This window comes from Corvus cornix, chromosome 6 (assembly GCF_000738735.6).
Source record: "Corvus cornix cornix isolate S_Up_H32 chromosome 6, ASM73873v5, whole genome shotgun sequence".
Taxonomy (NCBI): Eukaryota; Metazoa; Chordata; class Aves; order Passeriformes; family Corvidae; genus Corvus; species Corvus cornix.
In genome coordinates, this window is record NC_046336.1 from 16,080,075 (window position 1) to 16,101,910 (window position 21,836).

At 39.4% G+C, this 21,836-nt stretch overlaps 2 protein-coding genes across 3 annotated transcripts in view; one reads left to right on the forward strand and one right to left on the reverse strand.

Annotated features, from left to right (window-relative positions):
- The window catches only part of MYOF (myoferlin), a 64,534-nt gene extending 62,416 nt beyond the window's left edge, over positions 1-2,118 (reverse strand). Inside the window, exon 1 of one of the 2 annotated variants that reach the window (XM_010410496.4) lies at positions 1,259-2,112. In XM_010410496.4, coding sequence (XP_010408798.3) covers positions 1,259-1,346 — 88 coding nt within the window. In that variant the 5' untranslated portion in view covers positions 1,347-2,112. Of the gene's footprint in view, positions 1-1,258 lie in introns of both variants that reach the window. The other variant, XM_019293887.3, reaches the window with a different exon arrangement.
- A 59-nt stretch (positions 2,119-2,177) lies between these two features.
- On the forward strand, positions 2,178-16,314 carry CEP55 (centrosomal protein 55). Its single transcript, XM_010410516.4, has 8 exons — positions 2,178-3,288; positions 5,528-5,815; positions 8,012-8,056; positions 8,797-8,935; positions 10,784-11,097; positions 12,084-12,155; positions 12,787-12,912; positions 13,369-16,314. Exons 1-8 carry the CDS (start codon positions 3,106-3,108, stop codon positions 13,573-13,575), a joined length of 1,374 nt encoding a protein of 457 aa, XP_010408818.1. The 5' UTR covers positions 2,178-3,105; the 3' UTR covers positions 13,576-16,314.
- Positions 16,315-21,836: the final 5,522 nt, after the last annotated feature.

The window sequence follows — 21,836 nt, forward strand, 5'->3', positions numbered from 1 at the left end:
AGCAGCAGAATGTGAAACAAAGCAGAGAAATTACAGTATCATCACTTTTTGTAGGGCAAGTAAAATCATATTTTAAGAATTATGAAGTTCCAAAAGCTACTGAGTCAGGCTCTGCCACTTGTTCTAACACACAGGGTGGTAAAAAAAACCCCACCAAACCTTGAAAAAAAGGAGGAAACTAAAGGAAATGGAACAATTTCACATCTTTCTGATGCTGAGTAAACATATCTGAAAACTTGTTACTTTGAAAGTTAAGGTTCTGCATGTGCAGTGCCTTGTCCTTTTCCAGCCTACAGCAGTCATGATTTCACATTTGGTTTCTAAAGGTGACAAACTCCTGCAATGATTTTTCACACTTTAAAATAGCATTTGGATTTCAGTGCACAGTTAGGAAACCAGGTCACCAGGAGTTAAGTTGCCTGTTTATCGCAGTTTGGTTTGATGGATTACATGATCCAAAATTGCTTGAAGGTTTTGGCACCTTGAAGATAAATCAATACTAGAAATCAAGTTCCTCTAGTCTAGCCAAGTGAGGTAATGATGGCAACAGGTAAAGTATACTGTAAAATATAATTACCATCCATATAAATGCTAATTTTATCACAGTCTTCTGCTTCTCCCATACATAACTGATGAGCAATGAAAGTGAAAAATACAGTTTCCTTCCAAAATATTTTAATTCAATAATCTCAACAGGCAAAATTTTGATGTGCAATTCTGTTTTTGGAAAAAAAAAAAAACCAACAACCAAAACCAAACACCAACAAAAAACCCCAAACCAAACTAAAACAACACCAAACACCTTCAGAAATAGTACTGCTGTTTTTCAGTAAACTACTTGTAACAACAATAAATCAGTCATATAAAAATGCGTGTGACAGTGAGCAGTGCTTGTTCAAAGTAATCAAGACAATAATGATTTTTCAGATGGAAAACAAGGTAACCTTCAATTTCAGAATTAAAAGTGGGTTTACTTATGCAGTTAGACTTGTTTTTAAAGCAACAGGTTAATCCTTTGCAAAAGCTTGTAAAATGTGGATCCTGAAACAGAAGCACAGCTGGTCGGAACAGACCAATGCACTCCACTCAGTACAAACTTCATTCAGCTAACTCCTGTCTCTAATTTAAAAGTCCTCCCTAAAACTCCATCAGAAGCAATTTCAGGAAAACATGTTTTCCCAGATTTTCAAATACTTACAAAGGGCACTATCTTTTACAAAATTTCTTCCCTGACTACATTTATGACAAGTTTCCTTACCTTTAAAAATAACAGAAACGATAGGATCTGGTTTCCCAAACTTGGTTTTAGGGATATTGGTAGCAGATTCCACAATCACCCGAAGCATTGTTTCCCGTCTTCCCTAAATGCTGACTACTACCGAAGGAATGAAGTCTTCAACTTCACAGTCCTTAACTTGTGGACTGAAATGCTAGCAGGAAGAGGAGGCAGGGAATTGCTGGTTTACAGCAAAGGAGATCTATGGGTGGATCTATGACGGACTAGCTACTCAAAGCTATGGGGAAAAAAAGTCCTGTAAATTGACACCAGGTTTTGTCTTGCTGCACAGAAAGAGCTCTCGCTAGTGAAATTCTGTGACAGAAAGGGCACGTTGCAAAAACTCAGATTTGTTGTTGCTGCTTTTATTTTTAAACTGCGTGATAAATCTCTCGTCAGAAACCAAGGCAAGAATAAGCATTAAGCAACATGAGCATTAAGCACGACTCTAGAATTCGAGGTAAATCACATCTGCCTCTTGGTATACCAAGGTAGGAAATTTCACGATGGCTTACATTTCCCCCCCTAATTTTTAGAACTTGGTTGTTTGCAAATGCTTTTGGTTTGTCTCCGTGCCAGCCTAGTCACAAACTGGCGATGATCCCCAAAACCAGTGCGAGTCCTCCCCCTCCTGTTGCATTCTGGAACAACGATGTGTTTCATAGCAAACACTGCAGCTTTCTCATGGAACATCCTGGATATGTATTATTGAAATATGTATCCGTAACTAAAAATTTAAAAGTATTAAGGAAATGCGTGCAAAACAAAAAATAAAAGTGACAAGACACTGTATTGTTTGGAGGCATATATGAATGTTCTGTCTTAACATAAACACGTGCACGAACACTCCGGTAACATGAACTAGGTAACACTTACATGACAAGCACAAGAGCTCTGAGCTCCCCTGTGCTCAGAGTTAGTTTTTCTCAGCTGTGAACAGATGTAAAAACCCGAGAGGTTCACACTGCCACTGCCGCACGTGTCCCCAAGGAGACAGAAGAGGGGAAGCCAGCAAAATGGAGCAAAATGAGTCACAAGTGAGCGCAGTTCAGCCTAGGTTTTACATGGTCACACCAGAACCATCCTAGCTTGCTTTGTAATTCCTAAAACTATTAGATTTTGGGTAGATGAAGAGGATTTCTGGATAAGAAAAAACACACATGTTCAGAGAGGAACGAGGCTAGAGACACGGAAGAGACAGCACTGAGCAGACGCTGCAGACTCGTCCCGAGCACCACGGCGCAGCGCTCCACCCTCCCGCACCCCGCTGCGGGCCAAGTCCCGCCGCGGACACCCGGCTGGGAGCCGCTGCGGCGGAGGCGGCGACGGCACGGGCCGGGCAGCGACACAAGGCGGCGGTGACGCGACGGGCGGCGACACCAGGGGACAGCACCCCGGCCGCCACCGCGACACCAGGGGACAGCACCCCGGCCGCCACCGCGACACCAGGGGAGAGCAGCCCTGCCACCACCGCGACACCAGGGGACAGCACCCCGGCCGCCAACGCGACACCAGGGGAGAGCAGCCCTGCCGCCACCGCGCCGCGGGGACCGCGCGGAGCGCCCGGAAGTGACGAGGTGGAGCCGCGGGATTCAAATTCCCGGAAGCGGCGCTGGGCCGGGGCCGCGCGGAGCCGCCGCCGGGCCGTGACCCCGCACCGCGCCGTGACCCCGCACCGCGCCGTGACCCCGCGGCCCCTCTGAGCCCCGCGGGATCCGGGAGGGCCCGCGCAGCCTGCGCGAGACCCCAGCTGTCGGAAGCCTTGTCCCACCCGCTAGAAGGGATCGCTGTTCCGTAGAGCCTCGTTTGGTTTCTACAGGCGCCTAAACATGAACGCCAAGACCGCCATAGATCGAATTATTGGCAAGGGGGGACTAAAGTCGGGCAACTCCAGAGCTGACAGTGGGCTCGAGAAGGGTAAGCAGGAGGGTGCTGCCCCGAGGAAATCCATGGAGGAAGTCGCCACAGGAAGAGGCAAAATGACGGACCCGGAGAGGAGCGGGCTCCTTCAGGTGAGCCGGGCTCTCCCTGAGCCAGCGCAGGCCGTGTCCCACGGATACGGCACTCGGCCTCGGGAGTGTCAGGAAAATCCACCAACGCCAGAGGTTTATGTCCAAAAAGGAGTCACGGGAGTCCTTCGACTTAATTCAGATAAAGGGAGAGAGGCCACTGGGGCACACGCCCTCGGGATCTTCTCTCTCGCGGTTTCGGAGGGCGCAGCCTCCCTTTTTCCCTAAACTCCCGGCCGCGTGTTGCCCTCTTCCTTTCCCCACTGCCTGAGGTACTGGGGAGGTGCAGCCTTCCCGAACCGCCTACCCCATATCGCCCCTTGAACCTCCTTTTTTACCCCGAAGTTCAGAAGTTCAGGCTTGTGCAGACCCTTGTCTATTTCAGGAACCAAACTGTCTGGGCGTGGTAACGAACCTGCTGCCCAAAGTCAGTAAAGGCATTAAGACCCATTTCAAAGACGTTAACACCCATCAAATTGCTTGTAAAGACATTGGCACACATCTTTCCTCTCAGGAGCAAGAGCCCCACCTTTCCTCTTATAACTTTTGATGTCACGACTGGTTTAGTAGTGTTAGATTAAGACAAACTTTTAATTTGGCACTTTCATTCTCAGATATTTTTCAATGATAGCCGAGCTAATAAAATCACACGCATCTGACAAGGCTGGTAGATACAAAGAGCTGAGGCCAGAGGTGCCAGTTAGTCCATTAAGACCTGTCCTCACGTGTCCAATAGAACACGTCTCAGAGAATTATTTTAAGCACTTCCTGAAAAGAACTTTATGTTCACAAACATTTGATTAAGAACATGCCAAAAAGTGCAGAGTGTTTGTTTGAATTGAATTGTCAAGCTCCCACTCAGCTATAGGTAACTGAAACTGTCATCAGGTCGCTACATTTTTCTTCCATTGCAGCTAAAGAGCAAAAACTAAGACACTGCAAAGTATTGCAGCATCATTATGTCTATACGACTGTTCCACTCAAGGTAAACCTGTGGCTGCAGAGAGAGAAGTTCAAGACTTAATATGTGACCTAGTCACATGCTGTCAGGCTTCCAAGAAGGACACAGAAACTTTAGATAGACTCTAGGAAAGGATACAACTAATGGAGAATAGGTGCACTAGTATTTCTAGGCCACTTTTTTTAACAAAAGGGCTTGTCATGTGTCTGTGCCACAATGTCAGATGAGAAGTCCTAAGCTGAGGATGAGCTATGGCTGGGCAGCTCATGCACAGTTGTGGCTAAATTCCTTAGTGTATTTGCTGAGTCTGTTGCTGTTTGCTCGGTGTTGGTTACTTAATACTGGTTTCCTATAAACTAGGAAAAACTAGGAAAAACATCGTGTTTGATATACCAGGTACTCTTTGGTGTCACTATTTTAATTTTAGTGAGCAGTGGTGTTCAACCACTCCCTAAATGAGGCTCTCTCAAATTCACTTTCTTTCAGTTTCTCTTTCTAATGACTTGATGTCAACGTGCAGGATTTCTACATCAGCCTTTCTCACACAGAATTAAATTCTATCACATCCAAAGTTCATGCAGAGCCCCATGACATCTTAAATGCAGTACTAATTCTGTATAATGGTTACCTGTGCTGGAGGCCTACTGGAAAAAGAGTGCATGTTGAAAATACCTACTTAAGCACATTTTGAAGCTACAGGGCCAGATAATATGGAAAACAGGATCCTTGTCTTGAATGCTTTATAATAACTCTCTTGTAACTTACTGCCATGTAGTTTGCAAGAAGGCTTCCCAAAAGCTACCAACTATGCTAAGAAATATACTAAGAAATGTAGCTGGAAGTGTTTTGGAGTTCATGTACTGCTTTTGTTTTAAGGCTCATATACTATAGTGATCTTAATTCATATGCAAAACTGAGTACCTGCTAAGCCTGTGAAATTTGGTTCTTTGTATTCTTTCCTCGTTTTATCTGTTTCAGACTGGTTTTACTATCACTTGAAATATTTCAGGTAATCGCTCTAGTATTGTCTGCTTTGAGTTAAAAATAATTTTCTCAGCTAATTAAAGGCCAAGAGAGAACTTTGAAAGTGAGTATCATAGAGTCATAGAATGGGTTGGGTAGGAAGAGACCTTAAAGATCACCTAGTTCTAACCCCCCTGCCATGGGCAGGGACACCTTCCACTAGACCCTGCTGCTCAGATCATCTCACACTACTGTAAACTTGCTAATGCATTTGATGCATAGACTAACACTTACTCCTTTTTATTCTGTTTCATTTAGAAAATACTTTCTCTTGAAAAAGAAAAAGAAAAATACAACCATCTTCTTGGAGAGAAGGACAGAGAAATCCAAAACCTGAAAGACAAGCTGAAGTCCAAAACCAAGAATAGTAAAGTCTCCTTACTACAAAATCAACTAGAGGAAAAAACAAAGGAAGCAGAAAGGAGAGAACAGTTACTTTGTTCTCTATCAGAAGAAATTAACCGGTTAAAATGTAATTTATCTGCAGTCATGGCAAAATGCTCTGATCTTGAGAACAAAGCCAGTAGTACTTCTCAGGCATCCCAGGTAAGCACTGAAGAAATATTTCAATTGCAAATTGGAATTTGTGCCCACTAAGCACCAATACCTGTCATAAAATAGGAGGGGTTTTTAGTTTTCTTACAAGCTGTGTTGCATGCTGAAATATTATTGTATGAAGTGAGATGGTATCCAGATTGAACTCTAAATGAGGAACAGTCAGAGAGCACAACTTCAGGCAATGCAGCGGGGGAGGGAATTCTCTCCTGCTGTATTGCAGGGTCCCTTATTCAAGCTCACACACAGGCAGTGTGACTTGTGATACTACATGTGATGATCCACTGTTGCTTAAGCAGGCACTGTGCCCTTCTCTGATTTGTGTGCTCAGTGATTAGACAGAGTGAGAAGGCCGCAGTGGGGCACAAATAAAGACAAACTCAGCTCCTCACCTAATTCAGCTTCAGTCATGAAAATATCTTTCTTCTCTCTGTTCTTATGAATCCTCATCTGTGTCTCAGTTGTTAAAACTAATGGTCTGTACTTTCTAGAAATGGCATCACACATGGTAAATTCTTCACTGTGATATAGGATAGGACAGGAATAATGAGTGTCTCCTCTCATGTAAAGTGGTCAGTAGGTATGGTGCCAATCCTTGGCAGTGTTTACAAATCTATTGAGGATTCTACAGTTATTTTTCCACCCCCAGCCCGTTCTAGTGTTCTTTGGAAAATGCCGTAGTATCTCTGTGAGGGGCACAGGGAAGTTGTTTAGGCACAGGCGCCTAAAAATAGGTGCCTGTAAGTCTGTCTTTTCCAGCTTTTGACCTGCAGATGGTGCTGGTTCCCTGCACTCTACACGGGAGTTGAGCAATTTCTAGAAATTCTGCTATAGCCAAATACATGACAGAGTATCTTCATCTACTACTTTTGAATGATAATACATGTATATATAGTACTTCTAATAATGCAGTATACTGAGAAATACTGCTTTAAATGCAACGTATTTATTTTAAATTTTAAGAGACTTTGAACTTCGTTAGAGGTGTTAAAATGTATGTTAAATAAATAGATTTTCATTATTTTTTTTGGCAATAATCCACCAAAACATGTATTACTTTAAAACCTTAGTTTTCTTTTAAATTTTTAACTGATTTATCAACAGAGTACAATGATGTTTTGACTGGATATCTTGGAGAATTTGAACACAAGTGTAGCAATGCTGCTTGAAACTGCCAGGTGGTATACGAGCTCTGAAATGGAAACAACAGTTTTATGACACAATTTTGGGAAAGTTTTCACTGAGGCAGGATTCTAATGTTCATAGAAACAAGTTCAGTGTCTCTAAATTGCATTTTTTATTAGGAAGTGTTGAAGTTTAATAATTGCATTCAAAGTTCTGTATTTTTAAGCTATAAGTTGTTATAAATCATGTTCCAAGACCCATAGAAAATTTGGGTAGTAATCTACATTTTTTTTCTCATTGAAGTTCCCTCTGACTTATACCTACACAATTTCATAAACACTTTGTATCATGCAGAGAAGAAATAGGACTGTGTAACTGCTCTCTAGTTTAACATGGGTCTCAAAAACTCTCCTACTCATACATGTACATGAGTCATACTCACTGTCCTGTGGATCAGGTCTCAGAAAATCAGGCAGTTTGTCCTTATGCTTCCAGACAGGCTTGCACAATTTCCCAGATGTTTACAGTCTTCCTGTTATCCCAGGGAAGCATCGAGGTCCCTGGCTTTCCCCAGCAACTCCTGTATGTCTGGGTTATTGTTAAACGTATGAGGATACAAAAATAGAAGAAACATTTACCTCTCTTTGTGCACTTAAATAATACCCTTATATATCTTCATTTTTCAAAAGCTCTTTGAGGAACACCCTTCAGGATTTCCAAGACAGCAGTTCAACAGAAAATGCATGATGGTTTCCTTAGGAAATGGTTTAATGTAATTACGAGTAGCAGACTTATGGAATAAATTCCATGTAAATCTTTCTCCCATATCTTGCAGAAGAGTCTATTTTAAATATATGAAATGGCTTTCTACATAACTTGTATACTTCAAAAACAAAAACCCAACAACCACCTATAAAGATCTTTAAACACAAAATGCACAGCTGTTTTAATTTTTTAAATATTCTTATGCTATTTATATGAGATTAATAGTTACAAAGGCGTAGCTTTGCTGTTTCAGCCATCTATTTGAAACAACACTAACAAGTTGTTCTTTGTCTGCAGGAAGCTGCAACAAACAGCACTGAAGTTGAAAGACAATTGAAAGATGTAAGTTCCCTGTACATTTCAAGTACATACCGTCTGCATTGAGATGCAGAAGAATGTAAATGATCATCATGTACATTTTTGGGTAGTATGGGACCTCAGAGGGTATGTTTTTCTCTAAAATATAATCCCTAAAATTATTTTGTGACAAGGCAATAATTTAAATTAAAAAACCCAAAAACTTCCAAAAGAAAAAATTAAGATTTAAATCGTCTTGAAAGACCTTGCTTGGAACATTAGAACAAAGTGGTTGCTGACAAATCAGGAGCCTCTAGGAACCTGACACTGCCTGGGACAGCATGAGGTTGGATCAGAAACCTGAGGTCCTTTCCAAGCTGAGTAAGTCTATGAGCCAAGCAGCTAAAAAATACATGTCCTCGTTCTTACAAACTAAATTGCAATGATACAGTTTTATTTTATTCCATTTTCAAGGTCTGTTATTTTATATTTGAGATTGAAAAGCTAATTCTTCATAATCTAGGCATGACTCATGAAAGCCTTTGTTCTTTAAGTAATTTTCCCATTGCTGCAGTTTTAACTTATGCTCAGCATCCTGACTTAACTTTCCAAATGAAGATGGATTTGTTTATTTATTGTACAGATTACTACAATTTGCAGCAGGCTATCTTTAAACTGTCTAATATATATAACTTCCAATATTTTTAAGACATAAGACAAATACTTTTAAAATCTGAATAATTAGCAGAGACTTTTTTGTTGTTCTTCTGTTTCTTTTCATGAAGGCTCTTGAGAAAAACCAACAGTGGCTACTGTATGACCAGCAACGGGAAGCATATGTCAGGGGATTGCTTGGAAGGATCTTTGAACTTGAACAGAAGGCAGAAATAGTTAGCCAACAAGAATCTAAATCAAATTCAGAAGGTATCAACTTTCTTTTTTCCCCACAAGTGACCCAAACCATAATTTTCTGTAGAATAAATTTTCTGAAAACTAATTATAGCACACTTAAACAAAATCAACACTTCGTTCTCAACACTTTGCCTGCTTAATGGTAAAACTTGGTTAAATAATATTTCTCTGCTTCCTGCTATCTAGCTATGTTACTTGACCAACAGTAGTTCCTGTTCTTATCCTCTTCAAAGATGGTTTTTAACAGCCTTGACACTCTATTAGCAACCTCTCTGTTTGTGGAAAGTGTTGAGGCAAATAGATGTACGTCTCCCATCCTTCAAAGTACACTTTCAATCGACATAATGAAAGCATTAAGGATTTACTAGCAAGGTGTGGATCAGATTTTTTTTTAATTTACTTTTTTCAAAATAAATATTATAAAAATGACTCAAGATTGCCACGTTCTTTGCTCACCTGGACAGTTGTTACAGGGCAAGAAAACCTGTGATAGGTTTTGGCATCTCTCCAAAGCAGTGTTTCACAATAAGGATCTGGCCACCTACAGCTCACTTCCTTGCTGTGCAGTTCCTCAATAAGGCACACCATCTCAGTATTAATAAAATTTAAATCATACTGAGCAGAAGAACCAGAAGGCTTCCTTTTCTTATTATCAATTATTAATTTCATACATGGTGCAACTGACCTGCAAAGTAAATTCACTAAACAGAACTAGCATCGTGTGGAGTAAGAGCATGCCCACAGACTTGCCACTTAGTAATTCACGGGCAGTGGCTTGGTTTCTGTATTGCTGTTTGAATCTTTCTGGAAAACAGTAAAATATCATCATAATCTTGTTTTGGTGCTGTTCACTAATCTACAAACAGTATTTTTAGAGGGAGGCAGACTCAGCCCACCAGGAAATGTACCCCAGAGTTACTGCAGTCAAAGCTTTGCCGCAAGGGCAGCCAGGAGGCTAGAAGTCAGGGTGTAAGAAAGTTCCTCTCTTCAAGCAGCTAGGCAGTAGCAGAAATCCAAGTTTCTAAGAACCTAGCTATACAAGTTGAAAGTATATATGACAAGTCTTTCCAAGGAAAAACTTGGCCTATCTCTGAGAGTGTCATTGCCCTATAAAGGAGTATTGCTAATGAGAAGGTAGGGCTTAGTTCATAGGAAAAGTATCAAAGTCACAAAACTTACAGTGCCAAAAATCAGCAAAGCCCATGAAATTCTGCATCCCTCATTCTGCTTCTACATATATTTTGTATTACTCCTGAATTTCTGCAGTCTGCCTCTTAATATTTTCCTACTTATTAAACTTTTCTTGGGTCAACAAGCAGAAATTTTTCTAACTCTAGTTTAAGTAATAGTTGCTACCCAAGAAGAAAGCATTTTTTTAATCAAAAGAACTATCTTAGTCCTTTCTATTTGCTATTTAGAAGTAAATTATGGCATACTATTTGGAAAAGATGGTCTGCAAAAGACAGTGGGAAGTCTGGCTTTGGTCAACAAGGTTGAAGTAGAAGGTTGAAGTATCCTCAAGGGTATCTCTGGGGAGGGAGTAATGCCAGCAGCTTGGCTAAGGAGCCTAAAAGTGGAAGTAGGAATCCAGTGTCTTTGGGTCAGATTCCCATGTGTCAGTATAATGCATGAGGCCTTGTAAGAACTGTGTTTTCCAGTAAGTATATTGGTAAGGAGACTTAATGCATTATAAATACTGAAAGTTGTTTCAACTACAGTTTAGTTCTAATCTGAGCTGTGCAATAGCCTACTACATCAATTTCTATTAATAAGCCTTAAAATGTTGTTAAAGATTTAGTGCTCTGATTTTTAAGTGTTTTTTCTTCACATTACTAACTCAATTATTGCTGACTCATTAAGGTCATCTACAGGAAGAAAAGCAAGAATACTATGACCAGCTGTTAGTAACTGGTAAGCGCGATCCTGAGACTGAAAGACGCACTATAACCCAGCTGAGATCTGAATTAAACGAACTCAAAAAGACATATGAAGAAACACAAGGGGAAATGATGAGTTTAAATGCCTTATTGCAGTCACAACGGGTTGCTGAAATGAAGACTCAAGAAAATGAAAATAAAATGAAAGAGAAAGCGCAAAGACTAAAACAAGAAAATGAAACTATCAAAGAACAGCTCAGAGAAGAAAAAGAAAAGTCTGAAGATCTTTTATGTCAGGTAAGTGGATGGATTTGGAGGTTTGAGATCATTAGCAAAGAATCAAGAGAGATGAAAATTCATAGTTAATCAGAATGGCCCATCCCTCTCTCTGGTAACTCTGCTTCGCATAGATCTAGACTCATGTCCTTGTGGTTAAAACTGAATTGTTTAAACTGGGAACGTCTTTGTTCAATCATTTCCCTGGTCTTAAGGGACACGAAAGAGAAGTGAGAAAATATTGAATTGATTCTAATACAGTTCATCCTTAAGACTAATAGTAGATGAGAACAAGAAAGGTAAAAATTCATTTTATCATGCGCTCCTATGGAATACTACTAATATTTGCTGTCACCTGGCAGCTACAATACAACTGATATTTAAAATAAGAGAATAAAATTTACTAGACACCAAAGTAGGCCAAAAACCAGAACAACAGTTAAGCTCTCTAAACACAGGCTGGTTCTCACTGGTTAATAGTGATTAAAAGATGTTTATTTTATTTTTTGAAGCTGAACCAACAGCATTATCATAAAAGCTGATACATGCTGAAAGCAGAGAACATTTTAATGTATGCATTTACTTAATGATTATAGTATAGTCCTTTCTGACCCTTAAACTTGTTCTCTTAAATTAAAAAAAGCGGCATTGTTTGTTTTTTATTAACATCATATCGTGTTAGTGCAAACATAGGTTTTGTGAGTATATTTTTGTCAGTATCTTGGCAATCACCTAGGAGGCTTCAGTTTTTCGTTTCTTTTTTTTAACAATAACATTATCCTGCATTCCACCTTCTCAGTGCAGTAACAATTTTTCACTAGGGTTTTCCTTGGGGAAGTAGAGATTTGAATTGAGTTGGTTGTTGCATAACAGGCATACATTTTCTGTTGGCATTGGAATGTAAGAGTTTGCTTCCATCCCATTATAAATTAATTATTTTTAATTAATTATTTTATTAACTATTGTATATGGAAGGTGTTTGTTACAAATGTTCATCTGCCTTGTAGGTGCAACTTCTTCGTAAATCATTGTTCAAACAGGAGGCAGAACACACAAGAATAGCTTTGTTGGAACAACAGGTACCAAATTATGTGCTAAAGTGCTGATATTTAATCTGTGTTAGGCACAAAGTCTTTCTAGACTAACTTCACATTTAAGAATGATTAGTATATTAGATAAAGTAATGCTAGGCATGAATATTCAACCATGCATAATCTCTTGATACTTCTAAAAATTTTGACACATCTGTCAGGAGAAAAATCTGTAACCTTGCACTGATAAGAGGGTATGATCAAACCTGATGCTATTTTCTCCACAATCACTTGTTCAACAGTTACAGCCTCAGATAAGGCACAGGAAACATCCTAAAACTAATCACCTAATTGAAGTTTTGTAATGTATTTTTGATATAGTTATAGAAATAATTGCATTGCCATATTTTCTGTTTTCTTTATTTGAAACTGAAACACCCTCCAACCAAAATATCTTTATACTACACCTCTGCTAAGGGAGATTTTAGTAACTGGGCATGTGTGAATTTCACTGTAGTGAAAGCAACAGGAATTTTTAATTTTTCATTTAAAATTTTGTTTTAATCCCATTTTAAGATGTTATTGCAGAGCAAAACTGACTTTAAATATATAAATGGGAAACATTCCTCCCAATTCATAGTAACTTTGACTTTAATTTTTCACTTTGTGGGGCTGTCAGATCCAGATATGCACCACAGACTTAGAGAATGGAAAGCTTGATCGCCAGAACTTGAAGCATCAGTTAAACCAAGTTCTCAAGGAGCTGCACAAGGCCAAGGAGAAAATAACCTATCTGGAACCTCTGGTATGTACTGAATAACTTGCAGGTGAATTTAGCCAGGGATTTTGCATAAACATACATCTGCTTACTTTGGGATCTCATTTCAAGCATTAAGTGTTCCTCCAGCCTTTATGTCTGTTTCCCCAAGGTGCAGAGCCAGGTGCCAGCCAGGCAGGCATTGCTTTTCTCTCCAGCATGCATGGAGCAGGAGTACTGCAGCAGGAGCTCCAGAACAGTCAGGGTGCTGAGCAGGGAACACGCTGTATTTTGTATCACAGTGTGTGACCCAGTTTTGTCTGTTGCACCGTGACAAAGCTGCAATGTGCTTCCACTCAGACTTGTTGCTGGTGAACAGGGCACAGTCCTTAGTGCTGTAACACACACAAGGCTTGTGTGCCATCAGGCCTTAATATATTTTCCTACAGTACTTGATCAGTGCATGCATGCCCCAGTCTCACAGTGAAGCTCCTCCTTTTCCAGAAACTCCGGGAATCTGGACGCATGGAACCACAAGAAGATTTGCAAGCTGTATTTGACAAGAAGCTGACCACATATGACAGAAGTCCTCCCCTGAAACATTCCAGCTGCCTTAATGAAAGTTTTCTCGAGTGTCCCAGATGTAAAGTGGCATATCCAACAAGCCAGCATAGAGAATTACTAGCACACATTGACATCTGTACAGCTTGAGCTCCAAATGGACTTACTATCTTTGCTTCATATATGCTGCCAATATGCTTGGCAAAAGATCTTTTAAAGCTTTTTTCTTACAGTTCTATAAAGGACTGCTAATTTTATAATTCAGTTCCACAAAAACAGTATTAACATTGTAATTTGACCTCAGTATTTTACCTCATGTTTTTGCAAAACAGCTACTGCATTTTCTGGTTGCAAACAGAAATATTTTTAGAATTAGGAATATTTAAAATAGTAAACTACTGACTTTTTTTTTTCTTTTTGCACTATTAAATGTAAGAATAGTAAAAGCACAACTATTGGGTCAGACTATATTTTAGTTTTGGCATACCCAGTTCTTGGTTGTAGAATCCTGATGATTGTGCTTGTACCTTAACTGACAAGAATAGCTGCAAAAGACTTTTGGCCCTTGTAGGTGCACTATATATATATTTATTTATACATGGTATGTGTATAAATGTGTAGTGTGTATATACATATATGTGTTATATATCAAATATATGTGGAATAGATCAACATCTTGATACACAAAAACTCAGGAGGGCCATGTTGGATCTTTGCTGCTTAAGATTAATGTTGAAAACATCAATCTTAAATAGCTGACTATCGTGAGCCACAGTTAGGGGTGACTAAAATGCTGACCAAGGTTTAATCTAAGAAAAGCCAACTTCCTAGCAAACACAAACTTCCTTGGTGCCGAAGAAAGTTTATATTTCAGACAATGTCAGATGCCATTTTTGAAGTTTGGATATAGAATTACACTGAATTAAAACTTGTTTTGCTTCTGTATTTTAGAGGTTAAAGTTGGAAATGTCGGTTATTCAACCTTAGATTTGACAAATGGCCCAAAGTGAAGTTTTTAACAAACTGCTCTAGTGGATTTGAAGTGTCACTGTATTTTGGTATTAATACAAAACACAAGTTAGTGATGAATTCTGGCAACAAATTAGAAGCTGGCAAAAAAAATCCCTAATGGGTTTGCAATTGCTGTGTTATTTTTCTCTAGCACCTACTGTAAACTTGAATGTGTTGCAAGCATTTTGTTCCTTTCATGTGTGGTGAAGTCCCAACAAGAAGTTATTTCTGTGGAAGTTATTAAAATGAAGAAATTTTACAAAGATACACTAGTTAAGAATAAATTTACTTATTTTACAAGTTATGGTTTGCTGAGGACACACAAATACCCAAGTATCTTTCTCTGGCCTGCTGATTCTGACAGCTAGCTGGTATCAGCCTTTTCTGTTGTGCTTTGCTGCAGAACTGCATGCATTTACCCCGTGATGTTCACCTTAATCCCTGATGGTTAAAACTTAGATATGAAGGTGCTTTCCGAGTTATTTTTAATCACTTATATTATCAAGAGATGTTATTCTCAATTAAATCCAGTGTTCATGAGACCGAAAATATTAAAAGCTATTATCTTTATACCTGAAATATCTCAGCCAGATTTACTGTATTAGCCACTGTCCACTTTTCAATTCCACTGACTGTCTCAGGCTAATCTTTGTATTTGACAATTTGCTCAACTGCTAGCAACAGGTTTTCTGACCAAAGATATGATAAACTAATGAGTAAAAGAGAAATTATGCTTCAGAATCTCAAGGTTTTGCCATGAGGGAAATAGTCTTAATTTCATATCTTTTAAAAAATATTTTAATTCAGGATAATAGCTATGCTTTTCGTTGTAGCCTAATAATTTTAATCTCTAATTAAACTACTTTTGAAAGTTTGTTAGTTTGTCTTTTAACAACACCTTAATCAGCTAGTATTCTATTCTCAGCTGCATACTCAGCATAGTTTCTGCAAAAGGAAATCCTGATCTTTTATGTATTATAAATGAAATAGGTTTGCCTACTACAGGTCAGCACTCTTCAGTAGTTCTGAGGCTTTCTTAAATTAGCATGAAACACTTCCACATTAGAAGCTGGTAGAGGGAGACTTGGAAAGTTGTGATAACCTTTAAAAAGTCTTGTTCATTCCATCTTTCCTGAACTTTAACAATGGATTTAGTCCTACCTGATAAATATTACACCTAAGTACAAAAACCCTCTTGCTGATAAATTTATACAGGTCATTAATGTGGTACATGTTTAAAAATATCAAAATGACATTCTAGTGAAGTAAAACACTTACTTTGAAAGCAGACCCACAAATACTATTGTCATCACTTATATGTAATTAAAACCAACTATAAAACTCCAACTTTATAACGTATGCAGATCATATCAGTGCTTTTTTTCATTCCTCAGAAGCTAAGAAATCAGTTTTGTTTTTTTTATTCTGAAAGTTAACAAAGATCTGCTGCTCCTCTCTTTAGTTATATGGAGGAAAGAGAAATTTGTGCCTAACATGCTCACCTGACTCATAAGAATTAATTAGCTGTAAGTATAGTTCTTTTTAAGGCGGGAAGCAACAGCAATGTTTTTGTTACTTCAAGCACTTTGGGTTTACCATTTCAGGAGCCTTTTTCTGTTTTGTCCCTTTCAAGTAATTGAATTTCAACCTAGCAGAAAGTCTGCATTATTTGAAGTTGTTGATCTAGGAAGCTTGGGGGCTAATACGATGGTTTACCAACACTAGTATATTCATAAATCCTAGCTTTCACACTTTTAACAGCTTTTAACAGCAAATTAAGTGGTTTTGATGCAATGTTGGGTGGCTGGAAAGACAGCTAAAACTCCACAATTTTTTTTTCCATAAGGAGAGCTGCTTGTGAAATAAAAACTGAAAGATGGTTCTGTTATTTTTCCTATATCAATGAATCAACTTCTAATAATTTAGTTGCTTGTGCAGCTTTTAGTCTTGGTTTTGATCCATCTTTCACACAGTTATGTTGATTTTGAGTATTATACTTCAAGAACAATTCAGGCTTATAAGAATGTAGTAGAAGTCTTTCAGATTTCTGATCAAATTCATGGAAGAACCAGGCTTATCCAGTCTAGAAAAAAACATTAAAAAATGACAAAAATTCATACAGAGGAAAGAAAAAAATGTAAGCTGTAAGTATTCTTCCAGTGCTCAGTGAGAAGAGTAACATGTTCAAAATTGCAACAGATAAGGAAAATCTTTCTGGTGGTTGGAGTAGATGAGCAGTGAAACACACTGCTTAGGCTCTGAAATCTCCACCACTGGAGATTTATGGGGACATTTATGTAACTACCTAACCTATCCCTGATGGGCAAGTCTGCCTTGGGTCAGTGACATCAGCCACTGATTTTTCACAGTGCCTTGAAGCCGTTTTTAATGACACCTAAAGACCTGCAGGAAAAAAAGACACAATAAGATTTAAATTAAAAAGCCACAATGGTTCTTCTGCACTGACTCTTCATGTTATTTCACTACATGCTAAATTAGTAACTACCGCACCAGAAGTCATTAAAACAGTTTAATCTCGTGTTTCTCAACTGGAAAATTACTGGTATTCCTATATCTGTATAAACTTCTAGTCTAAGCAGACAAAGCTGTTTCAGCACTCATGCATCACTATCCTGCTGAAGAACAGCATAAATGACACAAGCACAACTTGATGTCACTTAATTCCTTATTACTGGGAAGTGCCTCATTCCCACATTGTTTTAACAAAACACAGTGTCTGGTTCTTTGGTATTTAGGGCATTTAGGCTCCCCTCCATAAGGTGCTCCAGGAAGAAGATTCAGATAACTGGTGTCCTGAGTGGGAGCTGGGCAAGCCAGCTAGTGAGAAACATGACTGCTCAAGAAAGGCTCTGTGCACAGAAAGGAGATGCTCTGGAGGAGTCACAGATGTAAATTCTCTTCTAACATTGTCAATGTCAAATGTGCCTCTCACAAAAAAGCAGACTTCAAGCAGGACGTGTATCCATGAAGTGAGATCTCCCCTCATACCCCCATCAGATCTGGAACAGAGCTCCCCACCAGCACTCAGGGACATACACTCATTTTGCCGTCTCTATGACCAACCAAAAATTTCCGTATTTTATACTGAATTAATAGTTCCAAAAAGATAGAGCAAGATAAGGTGCTTCAAAATATCCTGTAAGAAAGAAGCCTGGGACCTTATCTTGGTGATATCCAGCTGCCTTCTTGATGGAAGTGCAACCAGGTTTAATTTCCCTCATCAATTACAGACTGGTGAATGTCCACACTGTGTCAGTGAAAGTACTGGTTTTATCAATGTAACAAGCTTGATAGGGTCAGTATAATCTCATTCAACTAGATAGAAAACTCTACAGCCTAATTAAGGCATACATGCTTTCCAGACTCAGTTTATGGGAAGCTCCAAGTCACATCTTATCAGTCATCTCAAATGGCCACTGATAATGAAAACCATGAACAGTGTGAGAAATAACATAATTAGCATTACATTAGGGAAGCCAGAAGGGTTTACAGCAGAATTTAAAGCATTATTTGAACTTCCATTGCTGTTGCAAGATTGATTTTTCTGTTTCTCCAGCCCTAGCTAAGGAGAAGCCTGACAATATAGACAGATGTTCTTTGCAGCAGACAGGCACTGTAGACCTTATTTCAGAAATATGTGGCTTTTAAAAGTAAAGCTGCTATCCCAGTTCTGACCTGAAGAAACCCTGTTGCTCCCAACAAGTTACTCTTCTAAGATGAGACATCAGGGAAAGAAAAGCAAGCTGATTCTCCTTAAACTTCACGAATAAGAGCATTCTCTAATCACTGGGTTCTTGACTATGAGAAGAACCAATGATATCTGTGATCTCTGCACAGCATACATCCCAGCAGAACAATGTGTTCAGGGAATGTCTGAGTACATCTCCTGAGCATGAGAGGCTGGTGATTTAGTTTGTAAATCCTTCAAACATTCACCATAGCTTTTGTTTGTTTTGATGTCCGTGCATCAAAGCTCATTAGCAGGAATGTAATTAACTTAATGCACACCTGAAAGTTAAGCAAAGGTCTAGTGGCACTTTAACATCCAACTGCAAAAAACTCACTCAGGGTCTCAGTTCCTTGGTAAGAGTGTTCTATCAGATCCTGCAATATCCAAACAAACCCTTCTGGTACCCTGTATTCACTGATAAACTCCCTAAATCCATGGGCCAGATGTGTCAGTGTAACACAGTTTCTAAAACTGTTCAGAAACAATCTCATTTAATTATAACAGTTTAGCTAGAGCTGAGTCACTTGGTTAACATGCAGCAAAACAGAAAACATGACCTTCCAGGGGAATTCTATGTTACATGGATTATGTTCTTCATTTGCACTTGGTTCTGAGAGAAATCCCTTCCTTACTGCAAGCCACAAAGAAATCATTCAATGCTGATGCTGGCAAAATTTCTGGTGGTCTTGGGGACCAAAAGCTGACCCAGCTTTTATTAGAAAGCACATTTACTGACAGTATTATCCGCAGCTCTGCGTTTGACTGAGGCCTTGGTCAGTAGTGCTGCTGCTGCTACAGCTTGAAACTACAGCGCCACTGGCACTTATGCCAGGAAGCTTGCCAGCTTCTGATGGATACTGACCCCAGCAAAATGAGACTTCCCAGAAGAAACAGTGACTTGCTCATGCACCAGAAGAAAGAGGGATTAGTTTTTGACATGATGACGTTAAGTGAAGCATCTAGCTATTTTCAGTGGACACAGGAATGTGTGAACTTGCTACTATGTGTGAACAAACAGATCTATTTATATTTGCACTAAAAGTTTAAAATTGTCCCTCTCACATTGGTGTAAGCACTTTGGCTCACTGATATGAAAGTATAAAATGGGTGAGCAGTTAAAAAACTTCCTAAAAAACAAAATAAATCAAAACAGACTTGTATTTGAGACATGCCTGACAATGGTGTAACTTCTTCTAAGCACAGGATTCATAGTATCTAGAAGCAGAACAGCTGCAGTGTGATATGCAAGAGCAAATATGAAAATAGAAAGGTAACCTTGGTTGAAACGTATGCTAAAAATCTTACTGTGCAGACACATGAGTCATCTACAAGCTTGCAAACTCTCTTGAGAAGACAAAGAGCCAACATTTCTAATGAAATGAATTTACACCACTTAGCAAACATTAAATGTGCAATATATCTGTTACAGAGGTCAGTGCTGTTTACCCATTGTGATGCAGGTGCACCTGTAGATCCAAAGACTTAAACACCCAATCTACATGCAAGAGGATGCATAAATAAGACAAAACCCCTTACTAGATCATGTCCAAATGGAACAAGAACTCCCATCTCCCAGAGTCACCTAGCCCAAGTGGTCCCTCTCTCTGGGAATATTTCTTAATGCTCAAGAAATAAATAAGCTGATCGATCCCCATCTGTCACAACAGTTCATGGTTGCCAGGGGAACAATCTGAAAAGCAGAGCCTGACTAATGGTATCAGGTACCACAGCCCTTTTCTGCGACAGAGAAGGCCAAAGCTTGGGCTTTCATTAGGGATGAAGAAAACACCCACAGAAAAGGAAACAAGATTTTTCCCTGCTAGGTTAGGCAAACCAGCTCCACAGAGGTCTCTGCAGCTTTAATTTAACTTAGGACAATGAAATCAGAGTTGACTCCATGTTTGACTCTGAGCATAAAAGCAAACATAGGTTAAAAAAATTATATAAGTTAAGCAATCATGTCAGGTTTCCAGGCATTCTGTTAATCACTTCCTTGTCATAAGCATGTGGTGCACATACCACACACAGCATCCACCTATTACAGTAAAGCCAGAGTAGCTCTATTGAAGTTACGATTCCTCTCTTCCTCAGATTTCACGTTGTGATGGTTGCTATGATTAGACCTACCCAACAGCAAATACAACTTTTGTACTTCATGGGAGGGAAAAGAAAGCTACTCTTTTAGATAATAGATCCATTAGACCCATGAGTAATCAGAGTATTTTTGCTCCTGCAAGGAGCCCCCATTGGTTTGATCAAACCTGATGGAAACGTGCATGTTTCTTCACACCTCTGCTGTCCCCAGGACTTTGTACACAGGTCAGTGCGAAGTTCACTCACTAACAGCATACCAAAAGCAGCATTTTACTTGGGTTCTCCTGAGCAAACAACAGGCTTATGCCAAGTAAGTAAGGTTGTCACTCACACCTAAGGACCAAAGCTAAAGGTGATCCTTTCTAAAGAAGATCAAGGGTCTACCCAGATACTTCCACACATCATCTCATTTTCAAACCTTCTGCTCCTCTGGCATTCCTTTCCTTCCTGACTGAAAGTATCTTTATTTTTTCAATAATGCAGCTTTGGATGTTTCACTCCTGTCTCCTTTCCCCTATTCTGTTTCAAATATGTTTACTTTTACCGTGAATTGACAGGGCCAGTTTCTAATTTAACTTTCCACTAATGTGAAAGGGGCTAAAGATTTTATTCATAATAAAATTTGCATTTATCTGTGCTACCATTTCCAGCTGCCCCACCTCCACTCCCCCTGTCCTCTTAATGCCTCCCACATTTTCACACAGGTAAAACCAGACTATTAACAATAGCTCTTTCCCAAATCCCTGCCAGTATTTAGAGCTGACCACACCACTGCTACTGCCAGCTGCCCAGAATTTTGGGGCTAGTCTTGTCAGCTTGTAAAAAGTCCCAGACCGGTGAGGTTGTGGCAACTGGAAGGTATTGCTATATTTCAAGACTCACTAATCATTTTAAGAATCAGTCCATAGCAGAGCCAACATAAATAGTGGCTAGATATGCCAAGCATTGATCATAAATACTAATAAAAAATCAGCAGGTCTTTTAAATTTACTGAAATTTTTGTAATGCGGGTGCAGATTTTTTTCTCCCATCAAATGATCTAGAATAAAGTATCTGTATCAAGACACTTGCCAGTCACTTGTGTTGCTTGCTGAAAAATCCCCAACCTTTGCAAGTTTTCCTATTGTCTTCATTTGAGCTCATAGCCCATTCCACTTAACAGCAATTGTGCCCACATTTCATACAATCATCAATCAGCAGGAGTCAGCAGGAGCATTTCGTCCACCTGTTTAGGCTGCCCTGCAAACTCCCTGTTTGATGAGATGGCATAGATAGTTAGAACCACTTATAGTTCAGGAGAAAACATGCTAATTAAAATAAATGCAAATTCTGCACTGGCAAAGATGTGGGAAGCAGTCCAGGAAAGATGTCACTCTTGTCATCCCTCATTAGAAGATTGCCCCTTCAAAGGACCGAGTTTCTGGAATCCCCACTAATCTGGAATCCCCGCTAATGCTGTTGTGTAAATGGTTGATGGCAGGGTCACACCCTGGGTACTGCAGAAGCACCGCCCGTCACCCGCTCCCTGTGGCACATCGGTTTGCAATAATAACTC